General features: G+C 40.6%; 1 protein-coding gene across 1 annotated transcript in view; it reads left to right on the forward strand.

Moving 5' to 3' along the window:
* Positions 1 to 22,273, forward strand: part of LOC102999071 (regulator of G protein signaling like 1) — an 83,457-nt gene extending 61,184 nt beyond the window's left edge. Inside the window, 10 exon segments of the mRNA XM_057558721.1 lie at positions 4,451 to 4,644; positions 6,656 to 6,773; positions 7,194 to 7,308; positions 9,500 to 9,629; positions 13,175 to 13,346; positions 16,154 to 16,292; positions 16,536 to 16,660; positions 19,169 to 19,278; positions 21,030 to 21,122; positions 22,197 to 22,273. Coding sequence (XP_057414704.1) covers positions 4,451 to 4,644; positions 6,656 to 6,773; positions 7,194 to 7,308; positions 9,500 to 9,629; positions 13,175 to 13,346; positions 16,154 to 16,292; positions 16,536 to 16,660; positions 19,169 to 19,278; positions 21,030 to 21,122; positions 22,197 to 22,273 — 1,273 coding nt within the window.
* Positions 22,274 to 22,324: the final 51 nt, after the last annotated feature.

Genomic DNA, 22,324 nt, shown 5'->3' on the forward strand with positions numbered 1-22,324 from the left:
TAATTTACCAGATAGAGTTCAAAGCATTAGTAACAGAATGCTAACTAAATTAGGGAAAACAATAGATGAACACAGTGATCATTTTAACAAGGAACTAGAAAATATAAAGAACTAGTCAGAACTGAAGAATACAAAAACTGAAATAAACACACTATAAGGAATGAACAGCAAACTAGGTGGTACAGAAGAACTCATAAGCGATCTGGAGGATAGAATAACAGAAGTCACCCAATCAGAAGAGCAAAAAGAAAAATAAATTTTAAAAAATAAGAACAGTTAAGGGAACTCTGAGACACAATCAAGTGTACCAACATTTGCATTATAGGGGTCACAGAAAGAGGAGCGAGAAGGGGGTCAAAAATGTATTTGATGAAATCATGGCTCTAAAATTCCCAAACCTGAGGAAGGAAACAGATATTCAGGTGCAGGAAGCACAGAGGGTCCCAAACAAGGTAAACCCAAACAGACCCATACCAAGACAAATCATACTTAAAATGGAAAAAGTTAAAGATAAAGAGAATTCTAAAGGCAGCAAGAGAAAAACAGTCATATACAAGGGAACCCCATTAAGGCTATCAGCCTATTTTTCTGCAGAAATTTTGCAGGACAGAAGGGAGTAGCATGACATATTCAAAGTGCTGAAAGGGAAAAACCTGCAACCTAGGATACTCTACCAGCAAGATTAACATTTAGAATTGAAGGAGAGATAAAGGACTTTTCAGACAAAACTAAAAGAGTTCATTAGTACTAAAAACTGAAAGAGTTTGTTTATACTAAACCTGCCCTAAAAGAAACATTAAAGCATCTCTCTAAGTGGAAAAGAAAAGGCTATAACAAGAAGTAAGTATCTAGAGAAAAGGAAAAATCCTTTTAGTAAAGGCAGCTATATAGTAAAGGCTGATGATCAACCACTTAAATAAGCTAGTACAAATATTAATAGACAAAAATTTGTAAAATCAACTAGAACTACAATATCAGTAAGGGACACACATAAAGATGTAAATTATGACAGTAAAAATATAAAATGTGGGAGAGTAAAAGATGTAGATCTTTTAGAATGTGTTTGAACTTAAAGGACTATCTGTCTAAAAGTAGAAATAGTTCTAAGGAAACATATATGAATCCCATGGTAACAACAAATCAAAAACCTAAAATAGATACACAAAAACTAGAGAGAGGAACACAAGCATACCACTAAAGAAAAACATCAAACTACAAGGGAAGAAACTAAAAGAAGAAAAAAACAGAGAAGAGCTACAAAAACAACCAGAAAATAAGTAATAAAATGGCAATAAATATATACCTATCAATAATCACTTTAAATATCAATGGACTAAATGCTTCTATTGAAAGACATGGTGTGGCCGATTGGAGAAAAAAAAGATCCATATAAATGCTGCTTACAAGAGACTCATTTCAGAGCTAAAGACACACACAGACTAAAAGTGAGAGGATGGAAAAAATAAATATTTCATGCAAATGGAAACAACAAGAAAGTGGGAGTAGCAATATTCACATCAGACAAAATAGAATTTTTTTAAAGCCTATACCCAAGACAAAGAAGGGCATTATATAATGATAAAGGAATGAACACAAGAAGAGGATATAACACTCTTTAACATATATGCACCTAATACAGGAATAGCTCAATATATAAAGCAAATATTAACAGACATAAAGGAAAAAATTGACAACAATACAATAATAATAGGGGGGACTTCCCTGGTGGCACAGTGGTTAAGAATCTGCCTTCCAATGCAGGGGACACAGATTTGAGCCCTGGTCAGGGAAATCAGATCCCACATACTGCAGGGCAACTAGGCCCACGTGCCACAACTATTGAGCCCGCACACTCTGGAGCCTGCACGCAACAACTAGAGAGACCGCACGCCGCAACTACTGAGGCTGAGTGCTGTGGAGCCCATGCACCACAACTAGAGAGAAGCCTGCGTGCCGCAACAAAGACCCCGCTCACTGCAATGAAATATCCCGCATGCTGCAATGAAGATCCCATGGGCTGCAACTAAGACCCGACACAGCCAAATTAATTAATTAATTTTAAAAAATAATAGGGAACATTTAACACCTCACTTACATCAATGAACAGATCATCTGACATAAAATCAATAAGGAAATAGTGGTCTTAAATGATACATTAGGCCATTGGACTTTACAGGTATCAACAGGACATTTCATCCAAAAACAACAGAATACACATTCTTTTCAAGTGCACCTGAAATGTTCTCCAGGATAGATCACATGCTAGGACACAAAGGAAGTCTCAACAAATTTAAGAGGCTAGAAATTATATCAAGCATTTTTAAGTGTCCATTAACAGATGAATGGATAAAGAGTTTGTGGTAAATACATATACAGTGGAATGTTACTCAGCCCTAAAAAAGAATGAAATTCTGCCATTTGCAACAACGTGCTGTACCTAGAGGGTATTATGCTTAGTGAAATAAGTCAGACAGACAAAACAAATACTCTACATTCTCACTTATATGTAGAATCTAAAAAATAAAGCAAATGAATGAATATAACAAAACAGAAACAGACTCACAGATGTAGAGATCCAACTAGTGGTTATCGGTGGAGAGAGGGAAGGGGGAAGGGACATGATAGGGCTAGGGGATTAAGAGATACAAACTACTATGTATAAAATAAAAAAGCAACAAGGATATATTGGACATCACAGAGAAATATAGCTATTATTTTTTAATAACTTTTTTAATTTTATGGAGTATAATCTATAAAAATATTGAATCACTATGCTGTACACCTGAAACTAATATAATATTGTAAATCAACTATACTTCAATAAAAAAGAAAAAATGGAGATTAAAGGTGGTGAGATGATACTTTCAAACTAAACTCAAGAGAAGTAGAAGGAAGTAAATAATAAATATTAGATGGAAATCAATAAAATAAAGAGAAAAAATAGAGAAAATCCAGGCACAAGTAGGTTTTTGTAAAGATCAACAAAATTGATAAACCATTAGCTATACTGACAAAGGGCGGAAAGTGAGATGACACAGATCTCCAAAATCTGGATCAAAAGAGAGGACGACTGACCCTACAGAAATTAACAAGTTTATAAGAAAATGCAAGGAGTAACTTAGACAATTAGATGAAATAGAGAAATTTCTAGAAATATCCAAATTTCTGAAATTGACTCAAGAATTAGAAAATGTGAGTAAATCTCTAAAACAAGAGAAGAAACTGAATTCATAATTTAAAATCTCACAGATAAAAATCTAGATGCAGATGGCTTCACTGGAGAAACGTATGAAATATTTAAAGGGTAAATAATACCAATAGTCGTCTATGAACTCTTTGAGGAAATAGAGGAAAAAGAAACACTTGCTAACTTGTTTTATGAGGCCAGCAAGTATTATCCTGATCTCAAAGCCAAAGTTATCATAAGAAAACTACAGACCAATATCCCTCTCAAACCTAGATATAAAAATTCTCAACAAAATATTAGCAAACCAAATTCAACCACATATAAAAAGGATTATATAGCATGACCAAGTGGGATTTATTCCAGGAACGCAAGGTTGATTTAAACATCTGAAAATAAATTAATACAATGTGCCATATTAATAAAATAAGGGGAATAACTTCACATGATTATCTCAATTGATGAATTAAAAGCATTTTACAAAATCCAGCACCAAGTTATGATAAATATTCTCAATAAAATTAGAAGGGAATCATTTCATCCTTAAAAGGGGCATGTATAAAAAACCTATAGCTAACATCATTCTTAATGAGATAGGTATGTAATGGAAGAAGAACAATTTGGACAACCTGTGCATTTGTATAGAGAGGTTTAAACAATGACAGTGACATAATGATGAGGTTCAGTGGGCAGCTGAAAGTTTGAAGTGGAGCTCACAGAAACTAGAGATATAGTTTCACCGTATCAATGAAAATTGAAACCACTTCCTCCTATGAATGAAAACTGAAACCACAGAGAATGCAGAGATTACCCAGCAGGAAAAAATCATAAGGCAAAAGTAAAGAGGATTGAGTTGAAACATTAGGGACACCTGTATGTAAAGAACAGTGAAAGAAGAAATCAGCAATGGAAATTTAGAAATACTGATCAATAACTGCTGATCACTCATGCTCTGCTTCACTGAAATGACTGCCAACGAATCCATAATGTAAAAAGAAGGTTTCCTTAGGAAAAAAAATTGTCCCCTTTAAAATACCTCTTTTCTTCTTCCACTGGAGTTGTCAAATGATTACACCAAGCTTACGATGGGTACATAGAAGTTAATCTTCAAGGAAATAAGGAGAGTAACCAATACATTCACCCCGCTCTTCAATCACGGTTAAAGGCTTCACAGCCTGGGAGGTACCATTTCCCATTCCCTAACTGGAGCAGAATCCAGAGTCACCATCCCTTTCTCTCCACCAATGATGCTTTCTTGTCTTCCAGAAACTTGACAGAAGTCCTCCTAAATACACAGCACTTAGAGTTCTTCAGGGAGTTCCTCAGAAAACGGAAGGCTGGAAGCCCATTGCAATTCCTGGTAGCCATAAAGAAGATCAGCGTTGAGACAAATGAAAAGATTTACAAGTCTCTCTTTGAAGACATGATCAAGACTTTCTTCCACGGCAAAAACTCTCCTGGTATGCATTCTCCTCTCCTGATAATGTTTCCTTCCCTTTTGGAGTCTTAGGAGAAGAGTTTGGGAAAGAGCCTGCTCTCTCCCTGAGAGAGCAGAAGAAAGTAGCGTCCACATGGGGCAGTATTGAGACAAATATCAAGAGGGACAGTGAAAGCAGAGAAGATTAATAAATCCTTTTTTTAAAACTGAAGTATAGTTAATAAACATTATATTAGTTTCAGATGCAGAACATAGTGATTCTGTATTTTTATAGATTATACTCTATTTAAACTTAGTATAAGATATAGGGTATATTCCCTGTGCTGTACAATATATCCTTGTATCTTGTTTATTTTATGCCTAGTTCGTATCTCTTCATTCCCTACTCCTATCTTGCCCCACCCCCCTCCCTCTCCCCACTGGTAACCAGTAGTTTGTTCTCTATATCTGTGAGTCTGTTTACGTTTTGTTATATTCATTCATTTTATTTTTTAGATTCCACACATAACTGATAACATACAGTATTTCAAAAAAGAAAAAAAATCAAAGTTATCATTCTTTTTCTTAAAGAAAAAAAGGAGAACTGAAAGAAAGAAGCATGGTTTAAAAAAACCGTATGTCTTCTTGTTCTTTTATATGTAACCATTCTGAAGTATAATGTTGAAAAGACAGAATGGATGGTTGGTTAAAATCAGAATGTGCTAATAATCCTGAAGCAGGAGTTTTATTTAAATTCTCAACATGTGTTAGTATTTCATTTTTTATAATAATTAAGAAAACTGTTGTAGAAAAACTAAAATAATACTACAATAATAAATCCAAAATATAATACTACTAGTAAAAGAAGCCAAGTGCAAGACACTTGCACTTAATATGTGAAATATATACTCTCATTTAACTTTATTCAATCCTGAAAATAGGATTTTATTTAATCCTTAAAAGGTAGGAATAAACAACTCCATTTTACTAATGAGGAAGGTAAAACACAGAGAAGTTAACTAACATGTCCAGTTGGTGGAACTTGAATTCAAACTCAAGTCATTTGATGCTCAGATCAAGTAGACTGGAGTTAAATACAAAAGCAAGACTTAGCAGCATGCAAAGCTGGAGTGTCCACCATCTATGGGTTGTAAAGAGTACTGAAAAGTACCGAAAAGGAGAACTGTCTCCCTGAAAATGTTTGATAGGTTTTGTCTTATTTTCTTGCCTAAGGCGGGAGGGTAAATCTGACCCATGTAAATTCATCTTGTCCAGAAGAAGTTGCAAGTAAAATACTGATCTATAATTCTAGAGGAAAACAAAAGGGGGTGAGCATGATCCCATCCTGGAGGTAAACAAAACTTATTGCAAAACAATGAAGATAAAGCCTCCTATTTTGACACAGATGAACAGATAGGTCGTGTGTGTGTTTGTTTTGCTTGTGGTAAACCAAGATAAGGTTATAAACTTTATGAAAGTAGAAAAAGAGGTAAAATTGACAAGTCTTTACTTGTAAGTAATATTTATTTGTTGAGTCTCAGGATATCAAGTTCTGTGCATCATTTTGAATGAGCTAGAAGTGAAAGAAGAGTATGCAGATCCTGTCTTCGATAAGTTTTTAAGTCTCATTAATGAACACAGTAGTCTTTGAACACCTGAAGGATCATATTGCCCTTAGAAGACCTATTGGTAATCTTGGATTTCCCATCTGCCTCAGCCATTTAACTTGAATCCTTTATTCTTCTGCTCTCTTCCTAAACTGAAAGCTTCAAACTAACTGCAGAAATGAAGTCCTTTAAACATTTCTATCCCCTTAAGCACTTATCTTTGAAATTCTAATGGAACTAAACTAGGACAGTATTTGCTCTACAAGTATGCTTACACATAACATTGCAAATGTGCTTTTGAGATTTTCAAACAAATTGTGGAGAGCTGAGTCTAAGCAGATTGGGAATAAGGAACTGTAAGGCCCTAAGATGAAAAACACCCCCAGTTAACTCAGAAATGGTACACAAGAAAATGATGAATTTTCTTCTCTCTCTTGCATTTTTTAGAAGAAATGCTGCAGTGTGATGCCCCGATTATCAAAGAAGTCTCTCACATGCATCATGTCAGCACAACAACATTGTTAATGCTCCAGGGCTATGTCATGAAATCTCTGGAAAAAAAGTGGTGAGTGTTGCTGCGTGAAGGCGGTTTTTCCCTGGAGCTGCTCATTGGCTTCTGAAAGCCACGTTGGTCTCATAATCCACTCTCATGGTTCATTGCCAGTCTCCCTGCAAAAGAAAAGCCAAACTTATCCTGAACCCTCTTACGTACCTGCCTACCTGCACACACACACACACACAAACACACACACACACACACACACACATTTCTGTTCACCTGCCTGAGCAAGGAACACTACAGTATTGATCAGGAAGAACAGGTTGACATGAGCAAAGGATTGGAATGGTAAGAAGAGTATTTTTGAGTATCGCACCATTCCCCTAATCCCCCTTCCTCCAAAGGCTGTGATACTTTTTCCTGGACTGTTACCTTTTATGTGCCAGGTTTTTGCCTTCTTTGATAGTCTTGGTCTCCTGCTGGCAGGTTTAAAGATTACCAAGATCTCTTTCCACCTCATCCTCTGGAGAAGGAAACTGAAATACCAGTAGCGTCGCCCAGGAAACCCTCAAAGACAGCAACTTACCTGCAGGAATCCCAGGTCAGTGAGGAAGTTGGTGAAGACAAGACATTGTGGACAAGGAAACCACTGCCTCGGCATTGTTGACCACATAAAATGTTTCACCCTTAGCTTATTTATTCACTAAAACAACTACTCTTTGGGATAGGCTTTCAAATCCCCATTTACAAAGGAGGAATCTGAGGCTCAGAGGAATTGTTGCAGCGAGAATTTAAGGAAATCCCTGTCTTCACTATCTGTGATTAGAACTAATTGAGTGATAGGCACAGGGGCTGGTCACATGGAGATCAAAATGTCAGGGTTTTTTTACTGCTGAAAACTAGTTTGGAGGACATGGATTGGCTATGAAGCCAAGTGGGTTTGATAATCCTCTCTGCACCCTTACTTACTTCCATGTCCAGTCACTGACATAGAGGAACAATTAGGCCTCCACTTACCTGGGTGAACCCCTTACAACATGACAAAGGGCAGCCCTGAGCATAGGTGTCTGCAGATAAGCAGCTCCCAGAGAGAATGCAAAAGTCTAAAGAGCAAAGCATGCCCATTTCCTTCTTCCAAACTCATCAATTATCTAACTCATTCTTTCTCTCATGGGAGGAGAGAAGAAGAAAAGAAAGAGGAGACAGGAATGTTATCAGCAAAGTCTCTTCATATGGTTTGAGAAAAAAAAATACATGCTCCTCTTAAATAATCACTCGCTCAATGTGTTGTAGAATTGGTCAACAGAAAGATATGAGCCCAGCTCTATCTGACTCTAAAGATCATGCTAAAGTATCTCTGAAAATAATGCCTGTGCCACCCACAGATATAGAGAACAAGCTAATGGTTACCAGGGGCAATATAGGGGAGGGGGGGGAAGTGTTATTATGGGATTATATGACATCATGTGTGTGAGACTTTTGAAAATTGTAAAGCACTATAGACTTTAAAGAATCTTTCATTCAATTTAAAAAAAAAGACGTGAGAAAAAATTTGTTTAAACCCAGCAGATCCCCAAATTGTATTTTTATAATCACAACATTATAAAATTATATACACACTAGGTGAAATAAAAACAATTATATTAGAATAGTGAAAAAAAATAACACCTATGCCCACTGACACAATACCCCAGATATGAAAATGTGCTGCTCTCTCCTTTCTCTTTTTCCTTTCCTCCATATATGTATCAGCTCTATGTCAGGGTACCATGAATGATGATGTGGGAGAATAAAAAGAATATTGCACCCCACATCAGGATGCTTTGTTTTAATTTCAGGTCTTCCAGTTGCTCTTAATTAAGAAAGTATAAAAAGGATTCAGCATGTACTTAGTGCCTACTTTGTGCCAAGCACTGCACATAGTGATTTACATATATTATCACTAACCTTCACCATAACCCTGAAGGCTGTTGTTTCTACCTTCCACATGGAGACATTGAGACATAGGTTAAGAAAGTTGATCCAAATTACCCAGTTAAGGTGAAGCTAGGCTCCAGACTCAAAGCTTCTGATACTAAATCCAGTGGTTTTTCTGCTTTACCACTGGCTCTCTAAAGCCATGCTTACACTGAGGTTCCCTCTCTATAGAATGAGACAATTGAACTAGTTGATCAACTAGATCTTTCAGGCTCTAAGTATCAGTTTATCAAGGGGTAAATAAACTGGAGAATGGTCACTGGGTATCTATTAAGAAACAGATGAAGAAACATAACATGCATATTTGTGTGTCCCTGTGTGTGTGGCGTGGGGGGGTGTATGAGTGTGTGCATGTAATCATATTTTTCTTTTATAATGCTTAGAAATGGTTTACTCATTTCCTTATTTCCTCAACATTTCAAAATCTGCCTGAGCCATTATTCCCTTCCTGTGAGTCATGCTTATCTCTGTCCTCTGTTTCTTTCTGTTCTTAGCTCTCACACACTCTCTCCCAATCATGGCATCTCAAATCTTCACTGTAGAAAGACTATGGTAGAAAGAGCATTGTCAATGGCCCAAGCCATGCCTGGGTGAAGCCAGAATCTTCCACTTACCAGCCCCTTATTCTGGGGAAGATTATACAAGTTCTTTGACCTGAGTTTCCTCACCTTTAAATTGAAGCTAAAATTTGTTCTTTTTAAAAGAGATGTTGTGAGCATTAAATGTAATGAATGTCAAGTTTCTGGCACATAGTAGACCTCAGTGAAGAGCAGGCTATGCTAATGAATATGTCATACTCCTTTCTCTTTCCCCAGAAGAGAGGCTGGCTGAAGATGATCAGCTTTATCAAGAGATTTTGTAAATACCGCAGATTTATGTCTAATCCCCAAAAGCGCCAGGAGTTTGAAGACTATCTTCACCTGGAAGTACACAATAACAAGGAAAGTAAGTCACTTCTCTATTTACTCCTCTTCCCTGTTGATATTTTAGCTACAGGGGTTAACCCAGGTAAGAAGCTGCAGAGCTTACTGCTTTGTGTCATGCTGTTATGGAACTAAACCTGGACCCTCTCACCTACCTGCAGTACAGCCAGTCTACTGACACTGTGTTGTGGTGAAGGAAAGTACAGCCTTTATTGCAAGGCATCCAACATAGAGCAAACAAGGAGAATGGGCAGCTCATGCTCAAAAGACCTGAACTCCCATTGGCTTTCAGGGAAGGATTTTTAAAGGCAAGGTGAGGGAGAGGGTCGCAGGGTACCTGATCAGCTCATGGACATTCTTCTGATTGGTTGGTAGTGAGGTAATTGGAGTCAACATCATCAACCTTCTGGTTCCAACTGGTCTGGGGTCTACGTGCTGGTGGTCAGCATGCAGTTAACTTCTTTCACCTGGTGGAGGTTTTAGTGTCTGTAAAACAACTCAGGGATATGGCCCAGAATATTATCTATAGCCCTTGAAGAAGAACAAAAAGTCCTTGACTTTGTTGTATGGATAAACTACTATTATTTTATCTTGCTTGATTCTTTTCCTTTGTTTCTGCATTTTGTCACTTCTCTGATTAAATTTGTTCTTTGGAACTCAGGGAAGGCCTAGGATGCTAAAGCTTTTCTACAAACAAGAGGAAGGGAACATGGGGTGGAGGGTGGTGTCTGTCCCTAGGAAGGCCTCGCAGGGTTCTGTTTGGTTTCAATGCTTGTGTTAGCCTGGGGTCTAGCAAGAACTCCAGGTCCTGGGTGCAAAGCCAAGTCCAGCAGTCCCACCTAGAAAGGATGTGAGCCCAGTGCATTCTGTTCAAGGAGCCAGAAAATGTAGGTAATGATCAGTCTCAAGCACTTTGAGATCTCACATTTTACAAAACTACTTCCTTATGTTGTTTTTCCATAGTATAGATTTATTCAACTACTTCATTCATTCATTCATTTGTTTGTTCAAGGCACTTTTCGAGAATACAGTGTGTGGCAGGCACTTTGCCAGGTGCTGGACATACAGTAATAACTATGCAGCATATGATCTGCTCTCATGAGACCTACATTTTTGAGGGCAAGACAGAAAATGGAGTCACAGATGTTGGAGACAAATTGCCTGGATGTGAATCTGCCAGTTTCTAACTGGAGGATCCTGCATAAGTGACTTTGTGCCTCATCTGTAGAATGGAAATAATAATTGTGCCTATCACATAGGGTTGTTGTGAGAATTGTCTTAATACATATAAACCATCTTAGAACTGTTCTTGGCAATAGTGCCATAAAAGTGTTAGCCAGTATTCTTGCTATTTTTATAGAATTGTGATGAGTGATCCCAGTGGTAACTGCAGAGAGACCATAATTAGTCAAGGAAGAGGGTAAGGGAAGACTTCTTCCAGAAAATGACATAAAATTGAGTTTTCAGAAATGAGCAAGTTAGGTAGGCAAAATAGGAGGGGAGCAACTTCTAGGTCTGTATAGAATCCTAAAACAAGAAAGAGGATGGTGCAATTTAAGAACTGCAATCAGGCAAGTTGGACTAGAGGTTAATAAGATGGAGAAAGTGCCTGAGATAAGCCTGGAGGGATTGATAGTAACAAATCTCATCTCCCTTGATGACTTTTGTGTTGTTCCAAATCTCACTTTAACAAACAAAATTTTTTGTGTGTAATTTTTATGAATTGCTTCACAACCAAACATTTAGGATTTAAGAAGAGTTCTTTTGTTTCTTCTTTTAAATAAAATCAACTCAAACCTTTATGCCGCAGAATGGTGGGAAGTCCAATTTTACCCTCCTTTGACTTTCCACATCCCCAGCTTTGCATGAGAACCAACAACAAATGTACTATTGCAGCTCAACGGGAGATCTACTTGACCAGTGGTCTTCTTTCTATTACTATAATTAACCTTTTCCGGGATTGTCATGTCCTTCAACTAATTGACCCATTTATCATTATGAAAGGACCTTCTTTATCCTTGGGGAATATTCTTTTATCTGAAATGTACTTTCAGATATAGTACATTTATCTGAAACAGCCACTCCAGCTCTCTTTTTGTTAGTGTTAGCATGAATACCTTTTTTCATTCCCTTACTTATAACCTATTTATGCCTTACATTTAAAGTGCTTTTCTTGGGACTTCTCTGGCAGTCCAGTGGTTAAGACTGAATGCTTCCACTGCAGGGGGCACAGATTCAATCCCTGGTCAGGGAACCAAGATCCTGCATACTGCGTGGCGTGGCCAAAAAATAATAGTAATAATTTTTTAAAAAATAAAGTGCTTTTCTTGTAGCCAGCATATAGTTGGATCTTGCTTAAAAAAGAAAAACACCCTGACAAACTTAGCCCAATTGAGAGCCAATTGTGAGGCTCTCAGGAATTTTTTGAGCCAGTTGATAAACTACCGATAGCTTGAAATCAACCGTGGTGGGAATATTTACTACAGAAATCAGCAAATAATCCAAATTGGGTTTTCCCTTCCCTACCAGAGCCGGTTTACAAGTATACCACTGCTTCTAGGTTTTTGGGGGTAGATTTAGCACGCTCTTTTCCTAAAATGCCTGACCATAATATCAACTTCCACTGTTATCCAGACTTTTTTCCCTTCAAATTTAAGTCTAAGAGATAAAGATAGAGCATAAGATAGTAGAGAGGGACCCTATGCCATTCAGTACTGTAACCCTAGGACCTAACACAGTGGGATGTAAGAGGTGGTAGGTATTTGTTGAATGTTGTAGTTACCCTCCCATGCTATATGTAATACTGCACCAAAAGGAATCCTACTTACACCATAAGGAGCATCATGTCCATGCCAGTTATTCCATTCTGGAGCTGAATTAGACAGTTTTCCTAAACCAGGCAATTAACCAAGGTCTACTTGTCAGATCCTGCCCCAAACTGTTCTCAGCCCTGAATCCCTATGAATGGATTTCTTTGGATATATCTTAGTCAAGAAACTTTCTAAAATAAGTGTCTTATTTTTCTGAGACACAGTCCAAACCTTCTAGAAGCTTCTATGCTTTTCTTTACCCATTTCTGTCACTTTCCTACTCCGTTTCTTTAATAAACTTCTTTACTTTTTGTTTTAGCTTTTATTTTGCGCTGTTTTCCTAGTTTACTTCAAATTACTTCCCTGATAAACCTTGAATAAGCATTATCAGAACCACACACTCCATTTTGAGAGTCACATATGCTGTTTCTGCAGAAATGTTAGGGATTGACCTAACTACTGTGTTGATTCTACTTCTATTAGTCAAGCACCAGGAAAACACCTTTCAGTACTCAGTTGATTTTTTTTTTTTTTTTGGTACGTATGTTGTCATACTAATCTGAGCAAAAGGCTTTTTAACAGCGTTTCAAATCTAAGTGAAAGGTTGCACCCAGTGGTAGGAAACCACTATTTCAAAAAGCCCAAAGGTGGGTCCACAGTTTCCTTTTTTCATTTTGGTCATGCCCAGGTGGAAGGCTTCAGGCTTAAGAGTGACTTGATCAAACTAGATGTTAATTCCTTTCTCTTTCTCGCTCAGATTTCTCCACATCACCAAACATATCAGGACTCCCAGTCACAAATCCCAACATCCAGAGCGCAGATCACGAGAATGGAGACATAATCCTTATGAAGCGCCGGATATTTGGCCACAGGATTATTACTGTCAACTTTGCCATCAATGATTTATATTTCTTTTCTGAGATGGAAAAGTAAGTTTCCTATCTCTCTTTCGCCTCATGGCTTTCTATACTCAGTTCCTCCCAGCAAAGACTGGAGTGGCCCGGAAGTGATACAGGGATTTCAGCTCTGCCAGGCAGGAGTCTCCACCTGAAAATCTCACTGAATGCTGTCCCTGTATCCATGTCCACCATTTTTTCCTTTGGATCCTAAAAGCTCCTTAGTATTCTGCAGTTCCCAATATTGAAATGCACTTACTTATACCCAGGAAGTGGAGCAATTTTCTTCCTATTACTTATTAATATGATAGAAGTTCTCTTATGTCACACCACTGAGCCAATAGTTCTTTAGTTAAAGCAAGGAATTATAATAATAAAAATTGTGTGTATGTATGTATGCATGACATTAAACAGATATTTTTAAGTTAAAACATATTAACCTACATTCACACACCTGTCAAACTTGAAGTAAAGCCAAAACCATTCCACTAATTGGAGGTCCACATATTTTTCTTGTGTAAACCATACCTAAAATGCTATCTACTATTTCTAATTTCTTCTCTCCTTATGGTGGAGGGAGAAACTATAGCTACTGCAAAGCCATTTAATCCTTCTGGATTTTTATACTTGTTTTTACAATGTTTTAAATTGCCTTGCCACACCTATCTAACTCAGTAGCAATTTTTTAAGGAACTCGCCTTTATTGGAACATCCCAAAGCATTCAAGTTTGTTTTCACAGAAACAACAAATTCCTTTTCTTTTCATGTTCATAGTTTGTCAATTTTCATAAATTACAAATTAAAGTAACAACAGGCAAAAACATTTGGGAAGACATCTGAATAACTCTCAGTAAATATTTGCCTCAATTAGTTACAGAAAAGTGAGAGAGTTCATGAAAAGGTACCACCAGTGTGTATGCTGGGCGTGCCATCCATATCAGGCAATGTGTTCTTCAGACATGCAGGGCAACTGGTAACTCCGCACACCAGTTAGGAGTGTTTGGTTAAGAGATCTTCCATGGTACCCTAAGGAAGGATTTAGCTCAGTTCCACAAATGTTTAGTGATTGTTTATTGTTTCTTAGGCACTGGATTTAGCATTGCAAATATAAAAAACCAGCTAAGACATGTTCTCTATTCTCCAAGATCCCACAGACCAATGGGGATGGTAGACAAAACACACAAATGAAAGTTAGGAAGTAGGATGACAGTTGTCAAGTCAAGCCCAGGAAGTATATTTAGACAACTGAGTGCTTAGGAATGGTTTCTTAGGAGACAGGTCACCTAAGCTGAACTTAGAAGAATGAATAGGGGTTAGTGAGATTTTTTTTTTAAAGTGTGCAAGGGGCAGGCGAGTGAGAAGCAGAAAAAAGTACCAGAGTGAACAGCCCTTTCTGCCACTGCTCCAATTCCTGTCACCATCATCTCTGCTTTCTCATTTGCTCTCTACAAACTGTTCTCTGCACAGCCGCCAGAGCAGCCTTTTCTCAGTGCAAACCACATTATATCCCTCTCCTGCTTAAAGTGGGCCAGCAGCTTCCCATTACCGCTAGGATAAAGTCCAAACCTCCTCTCATTGCCTAAAGGGCTCTACATGAGCAGGCCCTGCCTGCATCTCAGGGCTCACCTCGTGCTACTCGCCACTCGCCCCATGCTCTAGCTATGAGGGTCTCCAGTCTGTCCCACTCGTGCCCCATGAGCTGGTGCCTGCCTCAGAGCCTTTGCACTTGCTCCCCTCTCTGTGGGAAGAAGCCCCTGCACTCAAGTCTTCAGATGACTGTCTTTTTCTTTCTCATTGTTCGAGTCTCAGTGCCCACCCCCTTCCCAAATCACTCATCCTCTTTTGTTGTCTTCATAGCACTCTACTGCGTATTGAATTATTCATCTATTCACTTATATGTCTTCTTCCTCTCGTTGATTATGAGCTCCTGGAAAGCAGGACTTTGTTTACTGTGTTCAGTGCCGAATCCCTGCTCCTGGAATGCCGCCTGCACAGAGTAAAACCATAATAAATGTCCGCTGATCAAATATATGAATAGACATGCAAAACAGGCTTTTAATGGGAAACCTTGGTACACCACTCTTAGGAAGATTTTAAATGGTTAAGATTTAAAATGGCCTGAGAGAAGTACATAGTGTATTTAAGATAAGGTATAACTGACAGATATTTTGGTTAGTAAATGAACATGTTGCTAGGAGACAAAGTAGAATGGTGGTTGCTGGGGGTTAGGGGAAGGGAGGAATGGGAGTTAGTGTTCAACGGGTATGGAGTTTTAGTTTGGGAAGATGAAAAAGTTCTGGAGATGGATGATGATGATGACTGCACAATTTATGTGGATGTACTTAATGCCACTGACCTCTACACTTAACAGTGATTAAACTGGTAAATTTTATGTTATGCATATCTTACTACAATAAAAAAATTTTAAGAAAAGGAATATGTTGCTTCAGAAAGTGGTGGTAATTGTGAGAGGGTCAGCACAGGAGGGGAAAGAAAGAGCAAGATAGCCCTTAGCCCTTGAAATAGTCAGAGGCACAACTGATGAAGGGGCCAGGATGTGGGTAAAGAAGGGAGGATGGGATAAATAAAGGAGTTTATGGTGAAGAAATACACTTGAAGAAGCACTTAGCATATTATCTGACATGTGGTAGGTGCTCAGTTAGTATTTGCCGATGGATGAATTATGATTGAATGAACGAAGTCACAACCTGGCCCAGGACTGGCTCTTTTGTTTTTAGGCCAGAAATAGGTCTGAGCCAGCCACCCTATTTAGTCTTTCATTTTCTCCTTGAAAGACTAAATTGATTTAGTCTGATTTCCTCTTTACTACCTCTTTTTAGATTTAATGGTTTGGTGAGTTCAGCTCATGTGCTACAAGTCAACCGGGCATACAACGAGAATGACGTGATCTTAATGAAGTCCAAAATTAACATCATCCTAAAGCTCTACCTGCATTCAGAGGTCCCTCCAAGGCTGAGGGTAAGGGGGAACCCCACTCCTCTCTGGCCTTTTGCCAAGAAGCATTTCCCCCACAAGAACCCTGAAAGCTAATTGTAAGGCACCTCCTAAGTCCGGGTCAACCAGATGTCCTTTACCTAGCAGCCCCATGAAAAACTTCTGCCTTCTGGGGAGGAGGTGGTCTTGAAAGTTCTGGGGGGCCAAAAGTGTTTTTCTTCCTTCCCTGGAGCCTCTGCCAGTGACAGGCTCCCACTCTGTGGGTAGGTAAACATCTCTGAGTCCCAGAAGGATGCCATCCTTGCTACCATTGCAGAGGGCCACCTAGATCGGAGCATCTTCCACGGGGCTATCATGGCTCTCTTCCCCGTCATTATGTACTTCTGGAAAAGGTAACTATCTCCCTTCACCTGAGGACCATGAAGTCAGGAAAGCACATTTGACTTTCTGGAGACTTTTCTGTCTTCTTCTAGCCCTCTGTTTCAGTTTCCAGTTTCATGGGAACTCAGATGGTATAGTCTTATGGTCTTATGCTGTTCACCCACTCTGTCCCTCACATTCTCACACTGAACACTGAATCAGAGAGTAAAAGGCCATGTAAGACTGGAGATCAGGATGCCTAACTCCCACCTCTCCCCTAGGTTTTCTTAGGTGTAGGTTCCTCACCTAAGGATGAGGATAGACCACAGCTACTTGGGAGAAATTCTGTCAAGACTAACACAACTGTACTTGTGCTTAAGGAGCTTCACAGAGGCAGTAATCAGAAAACCTTTGCTCTATTAGGCTCAGATCCCATGATTATCACTAGGGCCACAGTTGCTAGATATTTCCATTTTCAAAAGGAGTTAGACAGTCAGATTTGCATGCCATATCTCCCAAGATTAAAGTGGCAAATATGGCAATTAACTCAAGACAAAAACATGGTGAGGAAGCTGTGAAGGACAAAACACAAACATAAAACAAACAAAATTTAAAAAATAAATAAATATAATAAAAATAAAACAAACAAAATGGCTGCACAACAGATGCAACCTGAGGCCCACTGGTTCCAAACCTACCTATCAAGGTTTGGGCTGAGAGACTAGCCCAGATCTTCCCAGCCGGTTATTGACTCCTTTGATCTACTCCAGCTCCAGCTCATACCATACACGTAGTGACTGGCAGTGCCCTGGGTGATAGTGACCAGAGGACAGCTGGCTGAAATGTTCCCAGACCAGGCTAATTTGGACATTTAGATTATTATGTGATTCTGACCCTTAGGGATTCCCCTCTCCTACAAAAGAAAATGTTGCTTTATTAAAATAGAAGTGTAAAGGTTGCTTACCCATAACCAACCTTTAGTTTAAAATAGCTAATAAATTATTTAATGTAAAATGTTTTAAAAATATAAAATTTTTAAAATGTAAAACTTTAAAAATTTTAATGTAAAATTTTAAAAAAATATAAAAATCTAAGATCAAGATCATCAGTTTAGACTTTTGTCTTATTTATTTATTTTTGTGGCAGTGCCATGCAGCATGCAGGATCTTAGTTCCCCAACCAGGGATCGAACCCGTGCTCCCTGCAGTGGAAGCACAGTCTTAACCAGTGGACCGCCAGGGAAGTCCCCAGTTTAGCCTTTTGAACACCAGTTGTTACCTAGCACTTAATTCTAGACTTGATTCTGGTTCTTCGAACCAGGACTCAATGGAAACTCATCCTGAAATTTTCTGGAGGTTCAGAAGCCCCTGAGAAATACACACTGCTCCCGGTTGGAGTCAGTGCTCAGCTCTCCCTCAGACCTACTGAGGAGTATAGCGGTGCAGGCTTTGAATCCCTAATCCTCATGCAGCTGGTTCTTTACTTCCCTTCCTGTATACTTATAAAAAGTTTCATATTGTGCAAACCCTGTCCATGCATATTATCTAAGATGAACCTCTCAGCAACACTGTGAGCTGGGTGGGGCAAAGTATTATTATCCCTATTTTATAGATGAGGAAACCTCGGTTCAGAGTGATTAAGGGACTTGCCTAGGATCACTTGGTAAGTAGTAAAACCAGGATTAGAAACGAGGTCTCTTGGTCTCTTAAGCACCCTAAAGAATGCATTTGTGGCACATTGCATGGCTCATAATGAGAGGGAGACCCAGTTCAGTAAGTGGAATGAGAGAAACCAACTGTAAATGAACAGAGTACCCCCTCAGTGAGGAGGAGGGAGGGTGGAACTCAAGACACCAGAGCCAAAGCAGGATAGAAAATAAATCCAGTCTTAGCCAAGACCGACCTCCAAGAGGTCCCATCCAAGGGCAGGCTGAGGGATAGCAAAGGGTTAGAGGCCAGGGAGGAAAAGATGGGGAGTGTCACAGGGCTTCTAGGGAGTGAGAGTTCCCAGGTTGCAATGAGTCTACATGAGGAACCAGGGTCTACTCCAGGGAAAGGGCTGTTAAGAATGAGGTGAGGGGATCATGGCCCTCAGTTAAGGGACAGGATGGAAACCAAGGATCTGGTCCCTAGAGGAGGCCAGTCAGACACTCTGGCTGCACCAGGTGATCAGATAGTGATCTCATCTCCTAGTCCAAGGCTGAAGCGAGCACCCCAGCAGTTAGCCCCGCCCAGGCCTGAGTGCTGCACATTCTTTACAGACTCCATTCACTGGTGGTTCCAGAAGGAAGTCCCAGCGTACTGCCCAGGCCAGGCCCTCACTGGAGCCAGGCCCACACTGGAGCCAGGCCTGGACAAAGAAGAGGCCTCAGATGAAGGGCCTCTGACAGGCAGCACTCTGAGGCCAATGGCTCTACTCCACTCTGTTGGACACCCCCCTCTCTGTGCAGACTGGTCCTGACCCCATTCCCCGGTGCTCAGTGGTCCAGCCCTTTCAGCTAGTGGTTTTCTCCCTGTGACCAGAAGCCATTTTTCTCACAGGTTTTGTTCCTGGAAGGCAATCCGCTCTTACGTCCAGCATAGGGGGCAGAAGTTCAAGGACAAAATAGTTTCTCCTAAACCTGTGTACAAGTACCCTCCTTGGAGTGGAGGTAAGCTCCACCATGACCCACAGCCCCATTCTCTAGCAGACGAGACTCACAGAGGGAAGAGAGGTCCGGAAGGACCAGCTGTAAGACTTCACAGAAGGTGTTTGCTGGAGGGGGGACCATCTCATTAACTTGGCCCCCAGAGAAGCATTAACGCATACTTTATCTGTGGCTATCAGTGCTAGCAAAAGGGTACCCCACCCATGCATTGCTCCTTGGCAGTACCTCCCAGGATGCCTCTGGGTATGCAGGTCACAGACTCCGTGGGGGGTAGATGGAGGTGGCAAGCTGCTTTACTGCTGTTGATGAAGCCTCCTGCTCCAGCTGTCTCCATTCAACCCTATCATCTGAAAAGCGTCTATTGTATAGTGTTAAGTGAGAAGATGAAAAAACTGGATGCAGAGTGTGATTTTAGTGTGGTAAATATATATAAATCATTATGTATGTATGTAATTTTTATGAAACATGGGAAGGAACTTAGAAATAAAGTATTAATGAATTATCTCTGGGTAGGGTGATTATGAGATGTTTATACACTTAGTATTAACATACATATATTACTAATATATTTATAAATGAATATATACATATATATGTTTCCTTAACACAGAGCAGTTAAACTCAGCCCCTTTCCTGATACCTGCGCTGAGATCAGTACTTGAGCAAAAAAAAAGGGAATTTTAAAGAGAGGGAGGAGGAGGGTGCACAGGGAAGTGCCTGACGAGGGCAAGGCTGGATGTCTCTGCAGTGGAAATTTGGGGGAACCAAAGACAACAGGTCTGTGAATCTGGGAACAGTACCAGCATCAGAACAAAATATGGAGATAGGACAAGAATCTTAAAAACAGCAGCTAACTGTCCCGTGATGGAGCTGAGCATTCTGTTGTTTCAGCTCAAACCTACACCATTCTCGTGTCCATTTCCCCGGATACTCACCACTGCCCCCATCCCAGCCCTCACAAGCAAGCACCCCACCCCCTGCTTGGAGTGCAAAGGGCCCTTGAGACCTCAATCCATCTCTGGCTGGCCCGAATGGTAGGGGAAGCAAGGCTGGCTGGCTGTAGAGTGTCCTGCCCCTCTAAGAGGGTCCTCACCTTAGTTTGAAACAAATCACCTACCCTTTTGGCTGCAGCCACCCCAAGGGTCGATGAACATTGTTCATTATCCTTGTCTCAGCCTTGTGGAATGTCACATCAGCAGGCGGAAATCAGCAATCTATTTAGTATATGGGGCAGAATGTCCCTGTGGGTGCAAGGGCTTATTTAGGATGCCGGTTGGTGTAGGGGAAGCGGGGAGTAGTAAGAGGAAAAGGAGGGGGAGGAGGGCAGGCAGGGCGGGCAAATGGTACTCACTCAGAGGAGCCAGCAAATGTCCCTTAGTGCCTGCCCCAGAGCTTCCAGCCTTTGGCTCATTTCCTCCTGCTGAGCTCCAGGGACGCAGATCCCCAAATCTTTTCTGGTGTCTGAAGTTGGAAGAGGGCAGCAGGGTGTCCTGAGCTAAGGGGTCAGGCCACTTGGGTTCTCAGCCTGGAGTGTCGTGGTGTGGGACTGAGGGACCTTGACCATCTTGCTTCCCCTCTCTCAGCCTCATACCCCTTATCTCAGATACCAAGGTTTGGATTTAGATAATGGTCTAACACTAACATCCTATAATTCAAAGAATGTTAAACAGGGGCTTTCTTGCTTACTTACAAAGATTTATTTTGTTGGGTGTCACTGTAAGGGTTTTTAATGTGCCCCCTTCTTCCTTCCCCAGGAGACAATGCTGTCTTAAGATTCACCTTGCTCAGAGGTATTGAGTGGTTGTGACCTCAACTCCAGGATGCAGCAGGAAGCCCAGTCCAAAACTGTGAGTTGGAGTTGGAACCCCACTGATATCAAAAGTCTACTACTCAATTAGAGGGTGACTGGACGGCCGGCTCGGCCAGTCTCCTTACTGACCATGGGGAGACCGACACCTCCAAAATATGAAGTGACTCTGCCACTCACAAGAGATGGGGTGAAAACTGGGTCTCCTGGCCATCCTTCGGGGCTCTGTGCACAACTCCCATTTGAATAATTGTGTCTTCCTGATTATGGCCCCTGATAGAGCCCCTTGAAGGGGGGCGTGCCTTAAGCTTCTCTGTATCTCTCCTGGCTCCTCGGCCTATTTCCAGGTGTGGTGTATGACCTTTATTGAGACAATCGTAACATCCGCTGGTTACTTCTTCCTCCCACTGAGAGCGCCCGCTGGCTGGAACAGGACCTCCGTCCCACATCTCCTACTTCCCAGAGGCTCCTGCTACTGATCTTCTTATCCTTGTAATAAACACTATGGCCCTAGCTTCGCATTTTGGGGTCCTTGTTATATCCTTTTTCTTCCCCATCTTCAGCCTCAAGGAGTCAATCCCACTCCCAAGCACTAAACCTGCCTCTGTTTCTGCATGGTCTCTCCTAACTAGCGTTTCCTGTCTATCCCAATTATCAGCATCTATTTCTAGGTTGGGGGATACTGCTTCTCTGCTTCTCGAAGGCATGAGATGCCAGCTTGCCCCGCCTGCTTGTTTGTATATGTCCACTCATTGCTTAATGGCGGGGAGGCCACTATAGAACATTGCCCGTGATCTGTAAGATCCAAACAGCCCTAAAGTCTTGTGATTCTAGTGTTCATCTGGCAGATTAATCTCCTTATTTTACTTCCTTGGGTCTATGAGGTTGGCAACATGACCTCTGCATCCAGATGAAATGTCTCCTAGGACCAAAAAAAAAAAAATTGCAGCATATAAACCAGGCCTCCTGAATGTCCCTGGGGCGTTACTGCTTCCCCTTCCCTCTCCCAACTCCTTCCCTAGAGGCATTCCCTGGAAGCTGTCCTGGGCTGACCCTCCAGTGAGCGACTGTGCCATGAGTGCTGATGCACTTTTTTCTCTGTATTTGTCTTTAGCTTCATCTAGCATCCTTACCCAGTCAAGACATGCTCTCTCCGCCATGCAGTTGTGTCCTGTCCCAGGGCAGGCATGAGACAGAAGTCCTCTTCTTCAGTGCAGAGCTGCTTTGTCCAAGCGTATGATG

This window comes from Balaenoptera acutorostrata, chromosome 1, assembly GCF_949987535.1.
Source record: "Balaenoptera acutorostrata chromosome 1, mBalAcu1.1, whole genome shotgun sequence".
Classification (NCBI taxonomy): domain Eukaryota; kingdom Metazoa; phylum Chordata; class Mammalia; order Artiodactyla; family Balaenopteridae; genus Balaenoptera; species Balaenoptera acutorostrata.